The following is a 23,012-nucleotide window of genomic DNA, read 5'->3' on the forward strand; positions in this document are numbered from 1 at the left end:
TGCTTCAGGTGACAAAATGGTTATATGTGAACAGGGGCCATTGAAATGAATGGGATTTTGCTTATTGGGCGTTTTGAGACTTCAGAGATGAGCGTTTTAAGAGCTGAAATACGCTCAGGTGTGAACAGGGCCTTAGCCTCGCATAGGGATCTTCTCACACCACCACCACACATTACAAATTTAAAGCATCTTACCAGTATGGAACATTTCATGACATATTGTGTGCGTTATATGTGGGTGTATGACACATGACAGAGACATTTAACTTCAGACATCGAGCCGCCCCAGCATAGCAGGATTTAACTGCTTGGTTTACAGATGCATCCAAGTGAGAAACAAAAGGCTGATATCTAGTTATTCTCACACTAAGCGCAGGTCTCTGCAAAAATGAACGAGCTCTTGGGCCCCATTGACAATGTGATGTGCGAAGCAAGAGGCTGCCCTATGTGCAACAAAACGCTTCAAGCTTGTCATGTACCTTTCTGAGCTTTGCATGTTTTTTAACAATGTGTTTTTCATGTGGAAAAAATTAGTGCTTGCCACTTTTGGGTTGTCATTAACCACTTGCCGACCGCCGCAAGTACATATACTGCGGCGGTCAGCCCCTCACAGGCAAAGTGACGTATGGGTACGTCACTAGCCTGTGAGGCTCTGGGGAGCAGGCGCGCGCCGCCGGAGGCGCGCTCCCACTCCCGCGCGGTCACGGACCCCCCCCACGCGTGTGTCCGGCGGACCCGATGTCCGCCGGTCACTCAGCGATCGTCGGTGGAGAGGGAGAAAGGCAGGCGGCTAGTGTAAACAAGCCGCCTGTCCTTCTCCCCGGTGTAGAAACAATGATCATACAGTTCTACTATGTAGGACAGTTGATCATTGTTCCTACAGCTCAAGCCACAGCCAATCACAGTTAGAATCACGCCCCTAGGGACACACACAGCCCCTCCCTCTCAAATAAAGTTAACCCCTTCACTGCCAGTGTAATTTTACAGTAACAGTGCATATGTATAGCACTGATTACTGTAGAAATGTCACTGGTAACCCCAAAAGTGTCAAAAATGTCAGTCAAGGGTCCGATCTGTCCGCCGCAATGTCGCAGTACCGCAAAAAAAAAAAAAAAAAAAAAAATCGCAGATCGCCGCCATTACGCGTTAAAAAAAAAAAAAAAACAACAAAAATGACAAAAATCTTTACCTTTGTTAGTAAACGCAATAACTTTTGCGCAAACCAATCAAAATATGCTTTTTGCGATTTTTTTTACCAAACATATGTAGCATAAAACAATTTGGCTGAAAATGTTAAAAAATTTTGATTTTTACATTTTTTTGGGGGGAATTTCATATAAAAAAATGTGAAAAATATTGTTATTTTTGCAAAATTGACGCTCTTTTTTTGTTTATAGGGCATGATCAAAAAATCGCACAGGTGATCAAATACCACCAAAAGAAAGCTCTGTTTGTGGGAAAAAAAGGACGTCAAATTTGTTTAGGTACAGCGTCGCACGACCGCGCAATTGTCTGTTAAAATCACGCAGTGCTGAATCGCAAAATAGGCCCTGGTCAGGAAGGGGGTAAAATCTTCCGGGGCTTAAGTGGTTAACAATGACTGGCACCACAAGCATGACACTTACTTTTTGCACGTTTAATAAATGAGCGAAACATCACACCATTTTGAACTCATTCACAAAATGGAATAGTATAGTGTGAATGCAGCCTAAAGGCTCATACACACTATAAGAAAATCAGGCGAACATTTTCGTTCAAATAATTTTATATGATTTTCGTATGGTGTGTACACCATACCAAGGGACAAACTGCAAAATGTTTCTCGTACGGGAAAAAAAGAAAGATTTTTGTTTAATGTGTACCGTTTTCGCACGATTTTTGTACAAGAAAAATCAGAAAAGAAAGATTGCACATGATCAGAAACAATAAACAACAAAAAAAAGCCTGTCAAACGAGAATTTTCGTACGAATTTTCATTCATCGGTTTCGATTTGCTATGAAACGACTAGGAAAATCAGAAGATCATTCGCCCAATTTTATTACAGTGTGTACCCAACTCTAGCCTCCTCTTTCCCCAGTAATCAGACTGCAACATTCTAACACTTTAGCAGGTTATAAGGTAATAGGCTTTGGCTAATCTGTGTCAAACATTTATTATATTTTACACACAAGCAGCAGTATTTATATGAATGAGTCTTCTCTAAACCAGCATCTCTGTCCAGGAAGTAGGTGCTGACCCTGGATGATGCCTGAACAAAGATGGTTCTGTCCCTCTCATGTGATGCTAATCCTTCATTATGGAAAGAAATAAAATAGAATAAATGAAAGGGGTGGGCCAGGGACAGTAAGGCTAGGGTGGACGAGTTAGATGATGGTGGATATTCACTAGCCAGGAAATGAGGCAGGTTCTATCTGACTTGCTGCAGCATCCATTACACATTGTGAGAAGCTCACAGTGTGCAGTGAGACCACAGTATACAATTTCAATACAGGAGCCTGTACAACTGTGCAAGAATGCAGGGAAAGTTGTAGTTCAGTCTGTATTATCCTGCACATGCTGAAAGTACATAACATGCATGTTTTTAGATGCATTATGTGCTTCTTTGGGAATCAATTGGTTAAAACTCTTCCTGAAAAAAGAGACACAATGCACAGCAGAGTAATTATCATTTCCATGGAGTGAATACTGACTCATCTGCCATTCTGGTGTCCATATGACTAGCCTGCTGATTGATATGCAGGCTGGCTTATTACACCAGAGCACTGTGAAAACTGCTTACTGGCTGCTATCAGTTACTATTTAAAAAAAAAAATATGAGATAAGTTTAGAAGATTTTCATTTAAATAGCATCTATAATTATTTTCAATGCATCTTAAATACATGTAAATAAAATCATGTGTGTCTATATAATGTGTTATATATATTGGGACACCCCACCCCCTCCTATTGAGGCATGTATACTTGCAGGCACAACCCGCCAAACCACTGCCCCACACTGACTAAACCCTCATTACCTGATCGGGTTTTCCAGGTATAGGGGAGCATGTGACCTCTTCTAAGTGACAGTGATCAGGCCTGAGCGACCAATCACAAAGCGTAAACGCAGTGCCCTTGGGGAAAGGAGGGGGGCATAACACCCATCCCCTTTCTAAGCTACGATGCCCATAGACACCAGAACACAGTCAGTGGCAGCTTACCAGGCAGCTCAGGGGTTCCAGTCTGTACACAGTTCTATTATATTAGTCCAAAAATAAGCTAAGAGTACTTAACAGCCTTTCAAGGATTCTCCCATTTATTCTACCATTATACTATGTACATACAGTATATAAACACACACACTTTTAAGGATGATACACTTAGGCCCCTTTCACACAGGCGGACCGTTTAGATCCGCCTGTTCGTTTTCTTTGGCGGATCTGAACGGTCACCCGGGAATCCTTCCACTTTATAAAACTCTGGTCCGACCGCATCTGGAGTATTCTGTCCAGTTCTGGTCACCAGTCTTCAGGAGGGATGTGTTGGAGCTGGAGAAAGTCCAGAGAAGGGCAAATAAACTGATTAGGGGATTGGAGGACCTTAACTATGAAGAGCGTCTGCAATCGCTCGATTTATTCTCCCTGGAGAAGAGACGTCTGAGGGGGGACATGATAGCAATTTATAAATATCTTAATGGGGATCTCAGCTTAGAAAAAAAGCTGTTCATTCAAAGGGATTGCATGAGGACTCGAGGACATACAATGCGATTAGAGGAGAAGCGTTTTAACCTCAGGCAACGAGGGGGGTTCTTTACTGTTAGGGCTACAAGATTGTGGAATTCTCTACCACAAGAGGTGGTTTCTGCAGGAAGTATGGTGGCTTTCAAAAGACTCTTAAGCCCCATACACACACGCAGATCGTCGTCATACAAATGTTCGTCTTTTCTCCCCGGGATGTCGGTGTCTGTTGAAAAGTGCAAAGACAGCACAAGGACAGCACAAGAATTTTGTCCGCAGACTTCAGCTGACTGCAGAAGTGATGTCATGTAATGGTTAACTTTCCCTGTGTTTTTTATTTTCTGAGCATGCCCAGTCTTGCAAATCTGCGGTCTGTCGGCTGATTTCTGTACTGACAGGCAAACAATTGTCCGTTCTGGTGTCTGCAGACAAAAATTTTCATGTTTGCAAGAAAGACTCTTGTCCGCAGATTGTGTGCAGACATCTGTCGGAGGCACCATACTAACACGCATACAATCGGCAGATCTTTCGTCCGCCGACGTTTGTATGACGACGATCTGCGTGTGTGTACGGGCCTTTAGACTTACATCTCAAGGATCAGGACATCAAGGGCTATGTGAGATGATTACAGCCACACACACCTACACAGGTTAAACTGGATGGACTATTGTCTTTATTCAACCTCACCTACTATGTAACTATATGTAACTATGTAACTATGTAACCCCATGCATCTCTATGGGGCATCGGATTTCAGCGGAGACATGTCCGCTGACATCCAATCCGATCCGTCAAATGTGGACGGATGGAAACCCTATTTTTCATCTGTCCAGAGGATCAGATCGGATGAGAACAGACAGACAGTCCGTTCCCATCCGTTTCCCCCATAGAGATGCATTGGGACCCGACAGCTGTGTCTCTGCACACAGCGCAGAGACACAGCTGTCACCCTCCTGCTCAGCGGGGGATCGGCGGATCGATCCTCCGCTGAGAAAACGGAGTCCACCTGACAGACTCCATGTGTGAAAGGGCCCTATAGAAAAAAAATCTGCAACATTTTACATTTCAGCTTCTTATAAAAATAGTAGAGTGCCACCTAGTGTAATATGGCTGTTATACTGTACAGTCCCATTCGTGTTTCTATGTTGGTGAATATGCAATTAAAAAGACCACTGATTTGAGTTGGATAATTAAAAAAAAAATAAAAGTGCATAAAAACAACGTAATTTTGGAAGATGAAGTTGTATGATATGCAAGTATGCATGTGTCATACCTGGCTGATCCCTGTGGAAGCTGGAAATCCCTGTTGTAGACAATGATACTACTGTATACTGATCACTGCTAGTTTCCAGGTCCTCAGCACAGGAAGTTGCTTGCTTGAAATGGGCCCTGCCTCTTCACCTTGTCCAATCAAAGAATGCTTTCCATTCACGGAGAAAATGCAATGTGTGCTCCGAATGGCAGCCATGCCGAGCATGTGTCAGTCCTATTGCATAACTTTCAGGTCCTGTGCTGCCCACCACTATGACCTGCTCACTCATAGCATAGGGTGGAGTATAGAGCTAGAGAGCCAAGATAGTGCACCGCTTTCTACTCCCCCCAAAAAAAAAAAAAAAATATATATATATATATCATACACAGAGGCGGCTCTAGGCTCTGTGAGGCCTAAGGCAAAACTTGGACATGAGGCCCCACTCATGCCCATAATGGGAAAAATAATTCAAGCGATAAAAATTAACTGCATAAATTGCATATATTAAGAGCCTTAACCTTTGTACTATGAATTCACAGTTTCTAGAATTTTCTCTAACCAATTCTTCTTTAATCAAAGATCATTAAACATCGGGTATGTATATATATATATATATATATATATATATATATATATATATATATATATATATATATGTCTGCTCTTACATCACAGTCCCCAGCATTTCCCTATAGGTCATGATTCCCTGAGTCCCTCTTTACATCAGAGTTCAGTGTCCCTCCTTACATAAGAATTCTCCTTTAAATCAGATTCTCCCCAGCATCTCCTCCTTACATTAGAGTCCACAGAATTCCTCTTTACATTAGAGTCCCCCTCTTAAATCAAATCTCACAGAGCCCCCTTTACAGAGTCTCCAGAGTTTCCCCCTTACACTGTAAGAGGGAACTCTGAAGACTCTGATGTAAGGAGAGTTCTGGGAACCCTGATTTGAGGGGGAAAGCGGGGGACTCTGGTGTAAAAGGGATATCTGTGGTCACCAAAGTTCCCCCTTGCATCGGAGTTTCCAGAGTCCCCCTTACACTTCCCTTCCTCAGTCCACCACAGTCTAGGGCATGACAAGTCCCACTGCAGAAGGCTGCCATACCTGAGTCCCCACAGAGGGGGACCCAGGGGCCCTCTCCTTCTACCCCAGCCACCCAGGGGCCCTCTCCTTCTCCCCCAGCCACCCAGGGGCCCTCTCCTTCTCCGGCAGTCACCAAGGGTCCCTCTCCTTCTCCCCCAGCACCCCAGGGGCCCTCTCCTTCTTTCCCAGCTACCCAGTGGGCTGTCATTCCTCAGTCCCTCACAGCTGGGGGGGGGGGGGAAACAACACAGAGTTAAACATCTAAAGGACCACTCCAACGAAAACTACCAATAATGTACAGAGTCCATATGCTATATAATGTCACAGCCCCGCTACCCCTCACCTTCCACCTCGGGTGCTGTCATTGTGTAGGGCAAAGGGCTCCAGCTCCACCATGTTTGGCTTTGATGTCAGATATGCAGGACTGGCACAGCTCCAATCTCTTCCCTGGCAACTGACTCTGGCGTCACGGGGGGCCTCTCCTCCTCCCTCAGCCACCCAGGGGCCCTCTCCTTCTCCCTTAGCCACCCAGGGGCCCTCTCCTTCTCCCGCAGTCACCAAGGGTCCCTCTCCTCCCCCAGCACCCCAGGGGCCCTCTCCATCTCCCCCAGCCACCCAGGGGCCCTCTCCTTCTCCCTTAGCCACCCAGTGGCCCTCTCCTTCTTTCCCAGCCACCCAGTGGGCTGTCATTCCTCAGTCCCTCACAGCTGGGGGGGGGGGGGGGAAACAACACAGAGTTAAACATCTAAAGGACCACTCCAACGAAAACTACCAATAATGTACAGAGTCCATATGCTATATAATGTCACAGCCCCGCTACCCCTCACCTTCCACCTCGGGTGCTGTCATTGTGTAGGGCAAAGGGCTCCAGCTCCACCATGTTTGGCTTTGATGACAGATATGCAGGACTGGCACAGCTCCACTCTCTTCCCTGGCAACTGACTCTGGCATCACGGGGGGCCTCTCCTCCTCCCTCAGTCACCCAGGGGCCCTCTCCTTCTCCCCCAGCCACCCAGGGGCCCTCTCCTTCTCCCTTAGCCACCCAGGTGCCCTCTCCTTCTTCCCCAGCCACCCAGGGGCGCTCTCCTTCTTCCCCAGCCACCCAGGGGCCCTCTCCTTCTCCTCCAGCCACCCAGGGTCCCTCTCCTCCTTCTCCAGCCACCCAGGGTCCCTCTCCTTCTCCTCCAGCCACCCAGGGTCCCTCTCCTTCTCCTCCAGCCACCCAGGGTCCCTCTCCTTCTCCTCCAGCCACCCAGGGTCCCTCTCCTTCTCCTCCAGCCACCCAGGGTCCCTCTCCTTCTCCTCCAGCCACCCAGGGTCCCTCTCCTTCTCCTCCAGCCACCCAGGGGCCCTCTCCTTCTCCAGCCACCCAGGGGCCCTCTCCTTCTTCTCCAGCCACCCAGGGGCCCTCTCCTTCTACCCCAACCACCCAGGGGCCCTCTCCTTCTCCCCCAGCCACCCAGGGTCTCTCTCCTTCTCCCCCAGCCACCCAGGGGCCCTCTCCTTCTCCCCCAGCCACCCAGGGGCCCTCTCCTTCTCCCCCAGCCACCCAGGGGCCCTCTCCTTTTCCTTCAGCCACTCCCAGAGCAACAACCAATGATAGCAGAGTGAGCTGACCGGGCAGTCACTTCCTACTAATGCAGGTACACGCCCACTGATTCCTCCACATCTTAGGATTACATGATCAGACGGTCAATCCCCAGGCAGAGAAGGCGGGGTAAGTGTCAGCGGACAACAGACACCTGGCAACTGCAGTAAAGGGACTTTTATATCCGAGGATTTAAAGCAATCTTTTACTTGGGAGATTTCCCTGACTGCGCCCTTCTAAATGTTGTCGCTCCGCCACTGGCCGCGAGGCCCCTGTAGGTGCGAGGCCTTAGGCGATCGCCTAATTTGCCTAATTATAGAGCCGCCTATGCATATATATATATATATATATATATATATATATATATATATATATATATATATATATATAGATATATATATAGATATAGATATAGATATTGGTTGTTCGCCACCTTTTCTCTGCTGATTCCTACACTGGCTTCTGGTCACCCAACAAATTAAATTTAAAATCTAAAAACAACATACAAATCCCCCATGCTTGCCTCCAGGGCTTCTTCAGAGCCTATCACATCCGCTGGAACTCCCTACCCCAACCTGTCTAGCTATCTCCTACTTTGTCTGCCTTAAAGAGGAAGCAAACTTCCATCACAAAATGTTACCTATAGGTTCACCTATAGGTAGTGTAAATATCTCCTAAACATGTACTGTTTAGGAGATATTTAGTGTACATGTAGCCAGTGACATCACTGGCGCATGCGCTCTGAAGGAATGGCCACCTGCGCCATCCCTTCAAAACCCTGTGCGGTGAACGGCAGCTCCCGCACGTATGCGTCATCATGGCTCCGGCCAGTCACAAAGCCGGAGTCCGCAAACCCGAAAGCAAGACGTGGACTCTCTTTATCTTTTGGTTGAGCCTAAGTGAAGAAGATTCTATCCACACTTGAATGTACTATGTGGCCTTCCGATTGGGGCGGTTTACATCAAAGTAGGATATCCATGTTTATCATCATTTAAGTGAAAAGCAGTATCTAACAACTCCACCATCTTCTACTTTCTTGGATGGAATTATATATACCAATGCGGCTACTGACCCACTAGACATTTGCCAACTGGGTCCACTTATTCTGGTAAGCCCCCATCCTGTTGTCGGTGGTGGTCACATTATTCACGGTGCCTTTGAAATTCACCTGGATCAAATTTTGAAGATTAATTTCATTTATTTCTTCACGTCCCTTTGGACTTTATTTTTACTTATTCTATTTTTCTTTCTTCATTCTATTTTTTTATCATTTAGGTTTATTCATATGTAATAATATTTACTTATGTTTAGCGCTGCACAATTTTTTCCCTAATATTTACACAGATTGTCTTCTGTTGTGCTGGCTGCTTTTATGATTTATTAGCGCTTTAGTTTTTTTCTTTTATTATATTGTATAACAATTATAATAGTAATGCATGTGCTGTACCTTAAATATATGTTTTTTTTCACCACAACTGTAAGTTGCCCATCACAGCCCAATGCAAATAGTACAAATGGGCTCTAAGTGTTCAATCACTTAACCAAACGCTTTAGGTGGGTACATTATTTTTAGCTGTAAATCACGCACACAAACACCATCTGTTTTTTACAACATGCTTCATCTACAAAAGATCGCCCGCTTACGGTTATCAAAATCAATTCAGCAATTTTTTCCCATAATTGGTTCTTCTGTGTTTTCCTAGCAACCGAAATGCCACCAGCCCACACACTTCTCAATATCTCTAACTATCTGGAAACAAAAGCACACTGGTGGTGTGTTAGCTGCATACTGAACCTTAGAGCTGTCTCTACTGTCTGTTCCCAGTCTTGCAAAGCCAGTTGTAGCTTCATTTTCTTAATGAGAGCAGGAACGAAGCCTGCGGAGCTGGCTAGGATTTTGTTCACGGCTTCCAGGGCTCCTGAGTAATTCTGCCGCAACTCGTAATAGTGGGCCTAAAACATGAAGCAAATATGAGGCTTTATTAACATGTGTAAATTTTATAAATGATACACACACAGGCAACTATATCATTGCCATTCACACTACCAAAAATCATAGTCAAATGTAAAACAATGAAACCCATCAGAAAAGCTGGTTAGCCACAAACAGTAAGCAATATTGAACACATCTGGTAATAAAAAATTACTTCTGTAATGCTTTTAATACCTGGTTTAGTTACTGCAACAGCTCCTAAAGTGAATTTGGTTGAATTTATTTTAACATTTGGGACAATTCAGGTCATTTGCAATACACAGCAGTGCATCACAAAATATATAATAGCTGCCTGATGAAGTGCACCGCAACATGTGACAATGCATGCAAATGAACATGTACGAGGCTGTGGTGTGAATAGGCCATAAAAAGAAATCCAGTCTATGAGCAGATACCACAAGATGCCTGCCATTACCTTTATTAGCAATAAAAGCATTGTGCAGCTCTGATTAAGTTTCAATATAGAACTGCAGATTGACTTTCCATATCTTCTTGGTTAACTCCTGACCAGGCCTCAGTGAGGGTGCTTTCATTGGACAAGAGGATTGCAGTTGCTAGAGATTATTTATGAATTTAGAAAAAGTCAAGCCACAGTGATCATGTGAAACTAAATTACGGAGGGGCACAGAAAAAGGAACTTTTTAATTAAAGTGACTCTTTTTCTGCATAAAAAAGGTCACCCCACTGATCTTCTCTCTCTTGGAGGTAAAGAATCTTCAGCATCTAAAACATTTCCAGGAGTGGCCGATATCTAGTTCCCTTTTGAGCTTTTTGGTTTCCTCTGCTAGCCCCTATGTCACATGTGTGTCCTGTAGAGACATAGGGGCTAGAAGAAGGACCCATGGAGCACAGAAGGGCACAGGCATCCGACACTCCTAGTTTTAAAGGATAAGTTCACCTTTTTTTTAAAAAATAAATAAATAAATGCACATCTTTTTGCAGGTAAGAAAATGTGCAATTATTATTTTTTTGTACTTGAAGCCTATAAACCATTGCTGATCGCGGGTGCCATGCAGGACCCCTACAGACATATCAGTGTATCTGTTTGCTTTTACAGGCAGGAAGATACACACTGACAGGAAGGAAGAGAGAATGAACTACCCGAATGCTCAACAGCACCCTGGTAGTTCATTGAGTACTGCAAGCCGACATCTGCAAAGGCTGTTGGTATGTGTAGTTTCCCATTCACAGAACTCTGTTAATGGATGATGTGGCCGGGGGGGCAGAGCCCCAGGCAGCCGTGTTTTTTTAAAAATAGTGACAGCAAGTGGGGGAAGAAGATCCCCCCGCTTGCTTTCACTAGAGACAGACGAGCAGGCAATGGCTGCAAGAGTGGGAACATGTCCCAAAAAAATGAGTGGAACATGTAACATGTTTCCAAAGGTGAACTTATCCTTTAATTCCATAATTGAAATTACCAAATTATTTGTATAGGATTTGTTTGTGGCAACTCTGTACTGTATGGATGAAGTAAGGATAAGAGACTAAGGTTCCTCAGAAGCAATTGCTTGGGTATCAGTAGTGGTGAGCTAATACCTAAAAGAGACAGGCCACCCAAAATTGATTATCAGTTTAGTTAATAAATAGTTAATTAGATATATGCAGATACAGGAACTCCAGGATGAAGAATTCCCACTCAGACTCCTTGCCTATTCTCCTTTTATTGCCTGATACTGTTTATTAACATGTGATCAGGATGTTGCTAAAGCACTGCATATTAAAAAATTAAAAATTCTAGCCGATTGCTATGGGTTATAGCATTTGACATCACCTTATTACACAATCCAGTGTAAGTATAGGAGGCACTTATGATGCACCCTATTCTAGGATAGGAACACAGCCCCATGTCAAACCACCTTCACATTATTAAAGTGGTATTAAACCAACATCAATAAAAACTATCAATAAATGCTGTGTTACATGCTGTCCATACTCACTCCAGTCCAAACCCGGCTGATCCTGCTGCTCTCTGTCTCCCCCTCAATTCCATGCCCCCAGTACAGTTGGGAATTTTGCAGAGCAGTGTTGGCAGCTCTGCACATGCACAGTTTTCAGTGAATTTCTACCCTGAAGGGAAGGGGGGGGATATTACATCTCAATTAAGGGAGGCTTCAACTCCCTGTTATTGTAAGTTGCAGGCTGAAGGGGTGCGACAGAGCCTGTGACTGCCAGAAGTCCACTCACACCATGGTATTGCCAAAAAAATATTTAAAACAGTTTATTTATATTATTAGTTTTTACTCTGTATTCCAAGGGGTGTTTTTTTATTTTGAACATGTGACCAGCAGCAGAGGACTAGAGGCTCCTCCTGCCATTGTTTCCTTGCAGACAGACTGGGAAAGAGCTGGGTCATGTGACAGCTGTATATCGATTAGGGAGGAAAGACGGATTCGGTTGGAGAACCACTTTATCTCTGTGGACCACCAAATAAGGCAAACGACAGGACAGCAGCGCCAACTCAAACTCTGCGAGCAGATGTAATAGCCACCAGAAAGGCAACCTTCTGTGATAAAGAAAGCAGAGAAATCTCCCTAATATTCTCAAAGGGAGGCTTTTGAAGAAAAGACAGAACTAGATTGAGATCCCATGGAGGCAAACGGGATCTTCTTGGAGGAGCCAGATGACACACCCCCTGAATAAAAGGTGCAAATCAAGCTTTTAGTAGCCAACGGACATTGGAAGTGAATAGCCAAGGCCGACACTTGGCCCTTGATAGTGCCCAAATCCAAACGTTGCTCAACCCCTTTTTGTAAAGGCCAAAACCCTAGCTATTGAAAACAATCGAGGGTGCAGCTGCAGCGATTTACACCATGAAATGTATGATTTCCACGTGCAATGATAGATCTTTCTGGGCGTTGATTTCATGGCCTTCAAAAGTGTAGGAATCAACTAATCAGAAAGGCCTCTATTCCTCAACACCTTGCTTTCAACAGCCAAGCCATTAAAGCCAGTGACCGTAAAGGAGGATGGAAGATCGATCCCAGAGACAGCAGATCCTCCCACAGAGGAAGTCTCCATGGAGAATCTACGACCATTTTTACCAGGTCGGCGTACCAAGACCACCGAGGCCAGTCTGGTGCTATCAGAACAACTGGAATGCTTTCCACCGCCACTGGGGTGGAGGGAATGCATAAATCAACCGATACTGGCTCCAAGGAGCCACCAAAGCGTCTGTGGTTTTGGCCAGAGGATCCCGAGACCTGGCCACAAACCGCTGGACTTTTCTGTTGAGGCGAGATGCAAACAGATCCACCTCTGGAGTCCCCCACCAGACACACAGGAGATGAAATACCACCGGATGAAGGGACCATTCCCCTTGATCCAGCACCTGACGACTCAGGTAATCCGCTTCCCAATTCTCCACACCCAGAATGTGGACTGCGGAAAGAGCCGGAACATTGGCTTCTGCCCTAACCAGAATCCTGGACACCTCCGTGGCCGCCAGGGCACTCTTGATGATTGATGTAAGCCACGGCCGTTGCATTGTCCGATTGTAGCTGAACCGGAGACCCACGTAGCCGACTCATCCAGTGGAACATGCAAAGCTTGATCGCTCTGAGCTACAGAATATTGATCGGCAAGGAAGACTCTTCTGTCGACCATGTCTTCTGGGCACAGAGCTTCCCCAGCACTCCGCCCCAGCCCGACAAGCTGGTGTCTGTGGTAAGCACTGTCCAGAATAGCGGCAGGAAGGACTTGCCCTGACACAAAGCTGGCAACTGGATCCAACAGAAAAGAGCCGATCTCGTGCGATGGCTCAAATTAATCTTCTGGTCCAAGACCAAGGGTTCCTGTTCCAATTTGCAAGAATCTCTTTTCGCAGAGGCCTCGAGTGAGACTGAACAAACGGGACCGCCTTGAAGGTCGAACCCATCAGAACCAGGACCCTCATGCAAGTCCGTAGAGAAAACCAATCGGTTTCCATCAGCAACCCGATCGCCTTGTGCAACTTCTGAAGCTTTTCCAAACGGAAGAAAGACCCTCGCCAGAGCAGAGTCGTGAGTCAGATGAGTGACCCGTATGGATGGCGTCAGAGCAGATTTTTTAAAATTGATCGTCCACCCGAATACCTGAAGGGTCTGAACCGTAATTGAGATGTTGCCCAACAGATCCGAATGAGAGTCTTCTCCCAACAGGAGATCGTCCAGATGTCCTAAAATTGCAATTCCTCTCTGACGTAACAAGGCCAGCATCGGGGCCAGGACCTTGGTGAAAACTCTGGGAGCGGAGGCGAGACCAAAGGGTAACGCCACAAATTGAAAATGCTCGCTGATATTCATTGAAGATGGGGATGTGCAAATACACATCTTTGATATCCATGGAGGCCAGAAAATTCCACTGATTCAAGGAAGCCACCACCGACCGAATGGACTCCATTCGAAACTTCTGCACCCGCACAAAGCGGTTCAAAGCTTTGAGATCCAGGATTGGACGCACCTTGCCCTCCTTTTTGGGCACCGTGAACAGGTTTGAATAGAAACCTTGAAAGAGTTATTGCGGAGGAAACGGCACAATCACTCCTTGAGCAAGGAGATCCTGCACAGCCTTTCCGGAGATCTTTCAAACGATCCGGAGACAGGTGAAGATTTGACTGAAAAAAAAACAGTCCATCGGCCGGGACCGAAATTCTATCTTGTACCCGGAACGAATCAGTTCTTGAACCTATTTGTCATGAATGAAGAAAGTCCAAGGTTCCTCAAAGAAGCGCAGATGTCCCCCCACCCAAGAAGCGGGTGGGGCGCCCCTTGATGCTGAAGAGGACTTGACCAGAGAACCCGCTGACTGGTCTTGGGCTTGCCCCAGTGCTTTTTGGTCCCTCCAGAAGCTCTGAATGGCTTATTTTTCTTGTGCCCCGGAGTCACGAAAAAAACATCTATGAGCGGTAAAGGAAGGATCCCCGCTTAGTACAGGGAGCTTTTCCTTTGGAGGATTGAAGAAGAAGAGTACTCTTCCCACCAGTAAGATCCTTGATCAACTCATCCAGCGAGTCGCCAAATAATCTCTCTCCCAGCAAAGGAAGATCTGTCAGGGCTTTCTTGGAAGCCTGGTCAGCCGACCAGCTCTTCAGCCACACCATGCATCTTAATGCAATCCCCAGAGCTGACACTCTGGCCACCAGTGGAGCCGTATCCAAGGACGCATCACACAGGAACACCGGGGCCTGGGCCATTTGGTCCATAAGTTCCATCAGCTCTGGGGAACTATGTCAGGATCCAAGTTCCCCTTCAGAACCCTCACCCATTCCGCAACCATCTGTGATACTAAAAACAGACACAAAAACCAGTTTGAGAATAGACCCCGCCAACACATGAAAATGGCGGGAAAGGGATTCCAACCACCTGTCCGCTGGATCCGCAAAAACTGGGGAATCTTCCACAGCCACTATAGTAGATTTGTTGAACCTGGAAACAGGATGATCCACCTTAGGCAGTACCAACCAACAGTTGCAAACCGCCTCAGCAAAGGGATAACGGCATTTAAAGCGCTTGGGCACTACGAGCACATGCTTTATGCACCGCCATTAGTCATTAACAATATCATGAAAATTCTCAGGACAAGGAAAAACCTTGCTCGATTTTTGGGTCTTGCAGGAGCCAAAAGACACCCGTGTCCCCGCCGGCGTGGGCTCATCTGCCATTTTTAAAGTTTCCCTTACTGAAAAAAATCAGGGCTTCCACCAAATCGCGTTCCCGTGCTGCAGCTAAAGAAGACAAGTCCTCTTCACCATCTGACTGCGAGGACAGCGACCCCTCAGGTAGGGGGCGTCGGTGGCAACTATATCAGCCTCTGAATCAGAGGACCCCACCAATGGTGGAGAAGGCAGAGGCTGTTTTCGGCTAGTAACCTTTTTCATAACAAAATCGACCTTGGTTGCCAGGCTTTCCAGGGGTGCTGAAATTGCGGCCAGCGACTGCGATTCGGATGACTCACTAAGTGAGTCTGAGGGTGAAATTACTGCCTGGGACTCCATATTCAATGCAAACGAAAAAAGGAGTACTGTCACTTTAAAAACAGCAATCGCGGTTCCCACTGCCGATCGCCATAGGGATCTTTTAGGAAGTTCAGGTCCTATTATCCCCAGAAGAGAGCCCACATCCCCTCAAGGCCACCGAGGGGCAAGGGGGGCTACATTTACTTACCATACCATGGACGGGGTGGGCTCCGCTCCGGGCAGGACCACCTCCCACCCGGAGTGGAGGTGCTGCCAGCCGAGAGGTACGCTGTGACTCAGGGCGTTTCAGGTCGTCTCGTCCCGGCGAGACATCCACTTGCAGGCTCGTTCCCACCAGAAAGGGGCTCTGTCGTGGCGAGGCCTAGTGCGGGAATATAACCTGCTCACGCTCGTAGGCCAGGCTGGGGAGACCTTAAGGATCTAGATTATCTAGTGCGAAACCCCAGCCGGCATTGCTTGTAGATCACCAGGAGGATCCCCCTGAACACTAACTAGCAAAGTGAGTAAAGATAAATAAAAATATTCTGAAAATATTAAAAAACTGAGACCGAAGTCCCAGCAGGAAACCTAGGTCGTACTCCTTCTCTAGGCAGACTGGTTTGCAGGAGCAGAGGGTGTGGGGTTATGCCTGTGGGGACAGCCCCGTGGGCGTGGATAATTACTTTTTTCCTGCCTAGAACTACTCCTGCAGAGGGCAGCATAACCCAATGGATAAGAAGTATGGAAGCTGCGTCTGTCAATGGACAATAGAGAAAAAAAGCCGTTAGGTGGAAGGAAGTGATGTCAGACGTCACTCCGGTCCTCCAAGGGCACAGAGTCGAGTGGGGGCCATCTTTCCCTCACTGGACTTCCTGCCCATCCCTCAAGCATATTGGATCGTTTCCGCCTTTACCATTCTCTACAGTAAGCAGGGAAACGACCAGGAAGCTATAGGGGGGGGGGGTGTGTACCTCTCCCGCCACCTCTAAAAGTGATCTTGCGATCATAACAACAGTATTTAGCGTCAAAGTAATGACATAAATGTACTATGGGCAAAACCCAAAATGTACACCTCCCTATGATATCAATATGTACAGAGAATTATAATACTGGCTTCCACTAATACACATAGGTTCATTTTATCTTGACAAGCCTACCTTTCCCATCATAGCAAACACATCCGTCCCATCGCGCAGTCCTTCCTCTAAGTACTTCAGAGCCTTCTTAGCATAGGATTCTCTGCCACAGGTCAGATCGAGCCATCCTTTCAAAACCAATCCCTGTAATACCAGACATTTGAATTTAATTTCCACTCATGGCACACTAAAGACAGTCCATTCTCCTGTGATGTTTTCAGGAACTAATGCAATTCTGGTACTTCACTTCAACAAGCAATCAGACATCAATCCAGTATTATAAAATCCCACGTCGAAAATGCGGCAGTGAATATGCAGACAATCACACTTTTAACAAGGAACAAAATCAATGTGCTAAGAGCGATTCACATTGTTCCTAACAATTATTATTTTTTTTTTTTCCAAATTAACTATTTCATATCAAGAGAGAGCCAAGAAGCGAGTGAAATAGCGTCTGCATCAGAATCGGAGAAGCAGCTTAATATTTTTAAACTCATCAGAAATATTTTATAATGTTCAACAGATAGAGAGGAGTTGGCTTCATGTTCACTGGGTTTAGATCCACTGCATGAGATCCTGGCATTTAGGTGCAAGTGGAAGGCACAGGCGCACCGTCAAGCCCTGCTGCCAGTAGCCTGTTAAGCTCTATGAGAGGCTAAAAGCTGCAGTAGCTGGACGATGCACTAAGTGGTATTAATATTTAGGCCAGTATGTGCCCAAAGACAAATGCCTGGAATGCAGACTGCTTACATTCTGGGAATTTGTCTCTGGAAGTATACTGCCCTAACGTTTGTACGATTTAGTTCTCCGTCCAGCTGTGTCCAGCTGCAGCAGCTTTCAGCCTCTAAATCAGGGATCCTCAAACTACGGCCCTCCAGCTGTTGCGGAACTATACATCCCATGAGGCATTGTAATACTCTGAAATTCACAGACATGAATAGGCATGATGGGAATTGTAGTTCCTGAACAACTGGAGGGCCATAGTTTGAGGACCACTGCTCTAAATGTTTTACAGGCTGCTGCTAGCAAGGCCGGATGGTGTGTGTCTACCCACCTTAATGCCAGAACCTCATGCACTGGAGCTAAATGCCCATTGTGTATGAGGCCTTAGGGGGACAGAGGAGACCTTTCTTTTAACTCTAAGCTGAACTCCAGTTAAAGTACTAAATACACAGCTGAACACGCATATAAAGGGGTTTTTAGGTGGTTATAAAGCCAAACTGTCTTTTACCTTAATGCATTCCCTGCATTAAAGTGGTTGTAAAGGCATAAGGCTTTTTACCTTACTGCATTCTATGCAGAAAGGTAAAAAAAAAAACATTCTGCATGCAGCTCTCCCTACAGACCTCTTCCTAAATACATACCTAAACCCAATCTCAATCCAGCGATGTCCATAAGAGCCGAGGTCCTCTTCACTCTTTCCCTCCTTATTGAGAGGAGCCAGTGATGAGGGAGCGAGCCTACACGAGTGCCCCTATAGAAAGCTTGCTATGAGGTACTCGGTGGGGAGGAGGGGAGACTGGAGTGCTGGCATGGACCCGAGAACAGGAGGATCAGGTCTGTTCTGTGCAAAACCACTGCACGGAGCAGGTAAAAATGACATCTTTGCTATTTTTATAAAATAACCTGTATTAGCACTTTAAGGTAAAAAACATTTTAACGCTTGCTGTGAACCCCCCACCTCCTTCACTTACCTGACCAACGCTTTTTCCAGTTGCAGGTCTCCTCTACTCTCTTCCTCTTCTTACAGGCTTCACTGAGAACAGTGGGAGCCATCGGCTTCTGCTGTTCCGTGAAATCTGAGCTGCGCTGTGTGGGTCTATGTACGCATACAGCCCAGCTCGGGAGCGCACACAGCTTGCTATGGTGGCACACGCAGAAGAGTAGCAGAGAGCGCCAGAGGGAGCCCCAGAAAAAGAGGAAACCTCAGAAAAGGAGACTCGGGGCTGCACTGTGCAATATAACTGCACAGAGCAGGAAAGTAGAACATCTTTAATTTAATTTAAAAAAAATATATATATCCTTTGAGGCCAGACAGGCTGCTGTGTTCAGGTCCCCTCTTTTTTCCAACCTACACAATAACCACAAAGTCTGACAGCAATACAAATTTCAAGGCAGATTTCAAGGGGAGGATGGGGGCGTAACTACTGCCTAAACATTTTTTACCTTTTATTCAAGGAATACATTAAGGTAAAAGCATTTAGGCTTTATAAACACTGGAAGTAACCATAAACCAAGGTCTGCTTCTGCCACAGTAATGCTACGTACATCTTTGTCACCATTTGATATCTTGATCATCCTATCGACATATTCCCGAGCTTTATCATGTCGTCCCACGTGCCACAGGAACAACCCAGCATAATATAAGGCTCTAGGTCCGGCTGTTTTTCGTTGCTCCTTCATTCTCATTTCCAGGTCCTGAATGGTTTCTCTGTCTACAAATATGATTCAATTTTAAAATCTCTGTACATTTGTGTGCATCAATGAATTAAAGATGACTTTCATTCAAATATACGGTATTTCTCAAAAGCCATAAAGGATATTAATCAATTGTGTATGAAACATGACAATGGAGGTTTTACTAAAATATCAATATTTAGCTACATAATATTACATGGTATAAAAAGGCATTGCTAAACATTACTTTCTTTCTTGTTTTAAAAACCTACTCATTTCAATCTGCAGCCACTGTCATTTTTTGTAAAATTCAATGTAATATGGCAATCTAAAAGCGGTCTGAACACCACTGGTGTACAGAATGCCTGCAGAAATGTAATTTCCTGCTCATGTGATTGGCTCACTGATTTTCCCAGAAGTCTGCACTAGGATACAAGTCAGATTTTAGGCATCCTCTGCAACAAAAATTTTAATCAGAACGATGAGAGTGCACCAAGTGATTATAATGAACCAGACCCTCCCATTCAGAATAAGTTTGCAAAGGACATGGCAAAAACATGGCAGAAACAAGTGGGAGTCTGCAACAAACTTTGTTAAAGAGTAACTCCTTTTTTGTTGAAAAAATAAATAAAAAAACTCTATGTGTTATTAAGAAAAAGCTGTATATTTTACTATGTCTTTGGAAGCCTGATTCCTAAAAGGAAAACTCTGTGTTGCAGTGTCTGCATCCCTTTAGAATTAATCCTTGGGGAGTATCTCATCAAAAATATAATTTCTATTGCAGGGGTTTTTCTAAAATCACACAAGCAGGAAATTACATGTCTGGGGAAGTTCTATTCACCATATGTGTACAGAACACCTCCATGTTGCCTTATTGCATTGAATTTTACAGAAAATTACAGCAGCTGCAGATTACAAAAAAAAAAAGTGAAATTAAAATCCTTGTACAAGAGAATTTTTTTATTCTTTAAAAGTGGTGCTAAAGGGGCTCGTTTACATATGCTTCAAAATGTGGCATTGGACTTGCTTTTTTTAAAGCACTCTGAATGACAATCAAAGTCCCTGTCACTAAATAAAATGGTTACCTTACAGTCCTGTTTACAGGTTGCATTTCCTTGGCTTAAAAAATTCTTCATTGGAAAGATGTCATCAGCAGTCACTTACAGTTTGTTTGAATATATTCTGGAAGTGTCTGGTGCAGACATCACATCTGGTGTACAGCATAGAGCAGCAGAGCAACTAGCAGACGGCACACATGGTGTGAAACATGGGAAAGCTAAAGCAGAAGGTGGGCAAGACCTCCAACCAGAGGACTAAGCTGCAGAGGATCAGCAGAGCTAAGGGACCAGAGCAGGGGAAACTAGCAGATGTCACACATGGTGAGCAGTGTGAGAGCAATATAGCAGAAGGTGACAGGGGAGGGGACCAGAGAGAGAGAAGGATTAGCAAACCAGAGGATGAGCAGAGCTGGGGGTTAATACTGAGCGGGGGATCTACTGAACAAGGGTTTAATTAAGCTGGGGATCTGCTGAAGGAGGATACTAATAAGCTGGGGACTTGCTGAACAGGGGTACTATTGAGCTGGGGATCTGCTGAGTAGGGGTACTAATGAGCTGGGGTTCAATACACACAAGATACTTGCCAAGCTTCATTAAAGCTTCAAAAGAGCATCACTGAAGTATCAAAAACACATAAAAAAGCATGTTGAAGTGGTAGGGACTTTACTGTGTGTTAAAGTTGAAGTGTAAACTAAACGAGCCCTAACAGACAAAGTCAGGATCTATTTACAACTATGGACCTTGGGCTATAGAAAGAAACAACTACTGCTTATGAGATCCTCCTGTAATCAACAGTGAAGCACGTGCATAGAGATATAGAAGAAAGCACATGCATAGATATATAACAAAAACAGGCCAAATAGGGTTGATTTACTAGTTGAGAATCTTTACACAATACACTTCAATTATCCAATCGCATGCACACTAAATAGGTAAATAAGAATTTGCTATTTGGATGATTGGATAATTGAAGTTAATATTCACACAATTTTATCAAGGATATCAAGTATTGCGCCAGATAAAAACCCCATCACTGCAAATTAGTAGGTAGTGTCAGTTTTGTAAATGTCATAATCTTTAGAGTTCCCTATTTTAAAATGGAATTCCAGGCTCTAAATAACGAAGTTTAAAACTGCTCCCAACCAACTTCTAACTCCTATTCTAACTACCCTGTAGAAGGAAAATGCTGCGGGTGCTCCAGTCCAGTCATGTGATCTCTGCAGCAGCCAGTTCAAGGAAGAGGAGAGAGCGCTGACAGTGGCTGAAACGGTGTTTACGTTACCCATAGGCTCACTATGAGACATTTGAGGTCAGCCTTCCCTCCTCTCTCCTAAAGCCGGCCACTGGGAGCCAATCACAAGACCGAACTGGAGTGCCCTGAGAATAGGTAAGTAAAGACATCTTCCTTCTAGGGATGCACCGATCCGACTTTTTTGGTCCCGATACTGATCTTTTGCTTTGTGAAATCGCCGATCCCGAGTCCGATCCGGAAGTACTGTTTTGTGAGCTTATAACAAAATAATACTTCCGGATCGGTATCGGCAGATACCTTATAACATTGTGCATTCAAAATCTAAAATGTCATGAGTTTAGTCTTTAAGAGGTTAAACTTCCCTCCTCGGGTAGACTGAACGAAAAGATACATTGTAATCATTGTGTTTACTTAACTGGGAGAGTTGAAAGGCATTTGCAGGAGGCTCTTTTTTTTTTTTCTTTGACAGCTGTTCTCTACTATAAAGAGCAAAACCAGATCGGCCCGTGGATCTGTTAATTTTACCGATCCCCCGATCCAGCTATTTTGCCAGTATCAGGGACGATATCCGATCCGAATATCGGATCGGTGCATCCCTAATTCCTTCTACAGGGTAATTATAATAGGGGTTAGAAGGGGGGTGGGAGCTGTTTAAGGCTAAGTTAGTTAAAGTCTGGAATTCCACTTTAAGGAGTTCTTTACCATGGATGGAGGAATAGACTGATTTTCTCTTGTTCATTCTGTAAGCTGAACAATAGTAATCCGACCATGGCTAGCTTTAGTATCAGATAATCTAATTGGATAGATCCATAGGGGATTGTAGAAAAGACTATTGTATGAAAACTAAAAATTACCTGGATCTGAACTTTTCTTGTGAGCATATATTAAAGCCATAAGAGAACACAGTGAAACCTCTGATTTATCCTTTATCGTTTCCATTTCCTGGAAGAACTCCGACACTTGATCTGTAGAATCCCAAATGAATAAAACATGTGAATACATTGAAACAAGTTGGGTTTTCCATTAAGTATTACAGTTAAGAGTTAGTGAGAATTTTCAGTTAAAACCAATTACCTTCCATTAACATCCCAAAGGCCCGGAAAAAGAGGAATACGGGATCATTAACATACTCCTTGAGAACTTCATTAGAGGAGGTTTGAACGTGATGAAAGTACTTTTCCTGGCAGTAGTAATTGATTAATGCCTAAAAAGAGGAAATAATTAGTAGAGTAATCTCTCTATACAGATTCCTGGACAACAGAATTCTTCATATGCCTAATTCCAAATGTCTTTACACTCACATTCTGAAAGTCCATATTCAAATACATTAAAGCTGAACTCCAGATATGGATTTCATTGCATTGTTACATTGGTCAAGCTTGGACCAGTGTAAGTATGCATATACCATACCTGAGGGACCGCTGTGGGAACACAGAATTACTGTAATTATCATCACTGCAACAGTGATTGCCGCTGTCTTCCAGGTCCTGTGCTAAGCGGCTGCCTAGCTGTGTAGTAACTACAGGGGTTCCTTCACTTGGCACGAGCGCCATTTACAGAACGCCTTCATTCTGAACACATCTCCATCTCATCCAATCAGAGAATGC

General features: G+C 44.8%; 1 protein-coding gene across 1 annotated transcript in view; it reads right to left on the reverse strand.

Moving 5' to 3' along the window:
* The window catches only part of TTC21B (tetratricopeptide repeat domain 21B), a 146,495-nt gene that overhangs the window by 110,191 nt on the left and 13,292 nt on the right, over window positions 1-23,012 (reverse strand). The window contains exons 2-6 of the mRNA XM_082260063.1: window positions 22,480-22,609; window positions 22,260-22,370; window positions 18,967-19,133; window positions 16,720-16,842; window positions 9,433-9,590 (exon numbers count right to left, since the gene is read on the reverse strand). Coding sequence (XP_082116189.1) covers window positions 9,433-9,590; window positions 16,720-16,842; window positions 18,967-19,133; window positions 22,260-22,370; window positions 22,480-22,609 — 689 coding nt within the window. The remainder of the gene's footprint in view (window positions 1-9,432; window positions 9,591-16,719; window positions 16,843-18,966; window positions 19,134-22,259; window positions 22,371-22,479; window positions 22,610-23,012) is intronic.

The sequence above is a fragment of the Pelophylax lessonae genome (genome assembly GCF_965119305.1).
Source record: "Pelophylax lessonae genome assembly, chromosome: 6".
Classification (NCBI taxonomy): Eukaryota; Metazoa; Chordata; class Amphibia; order Anura; family Ranidae; genus Pelophylax; species Pelophylax lessonae.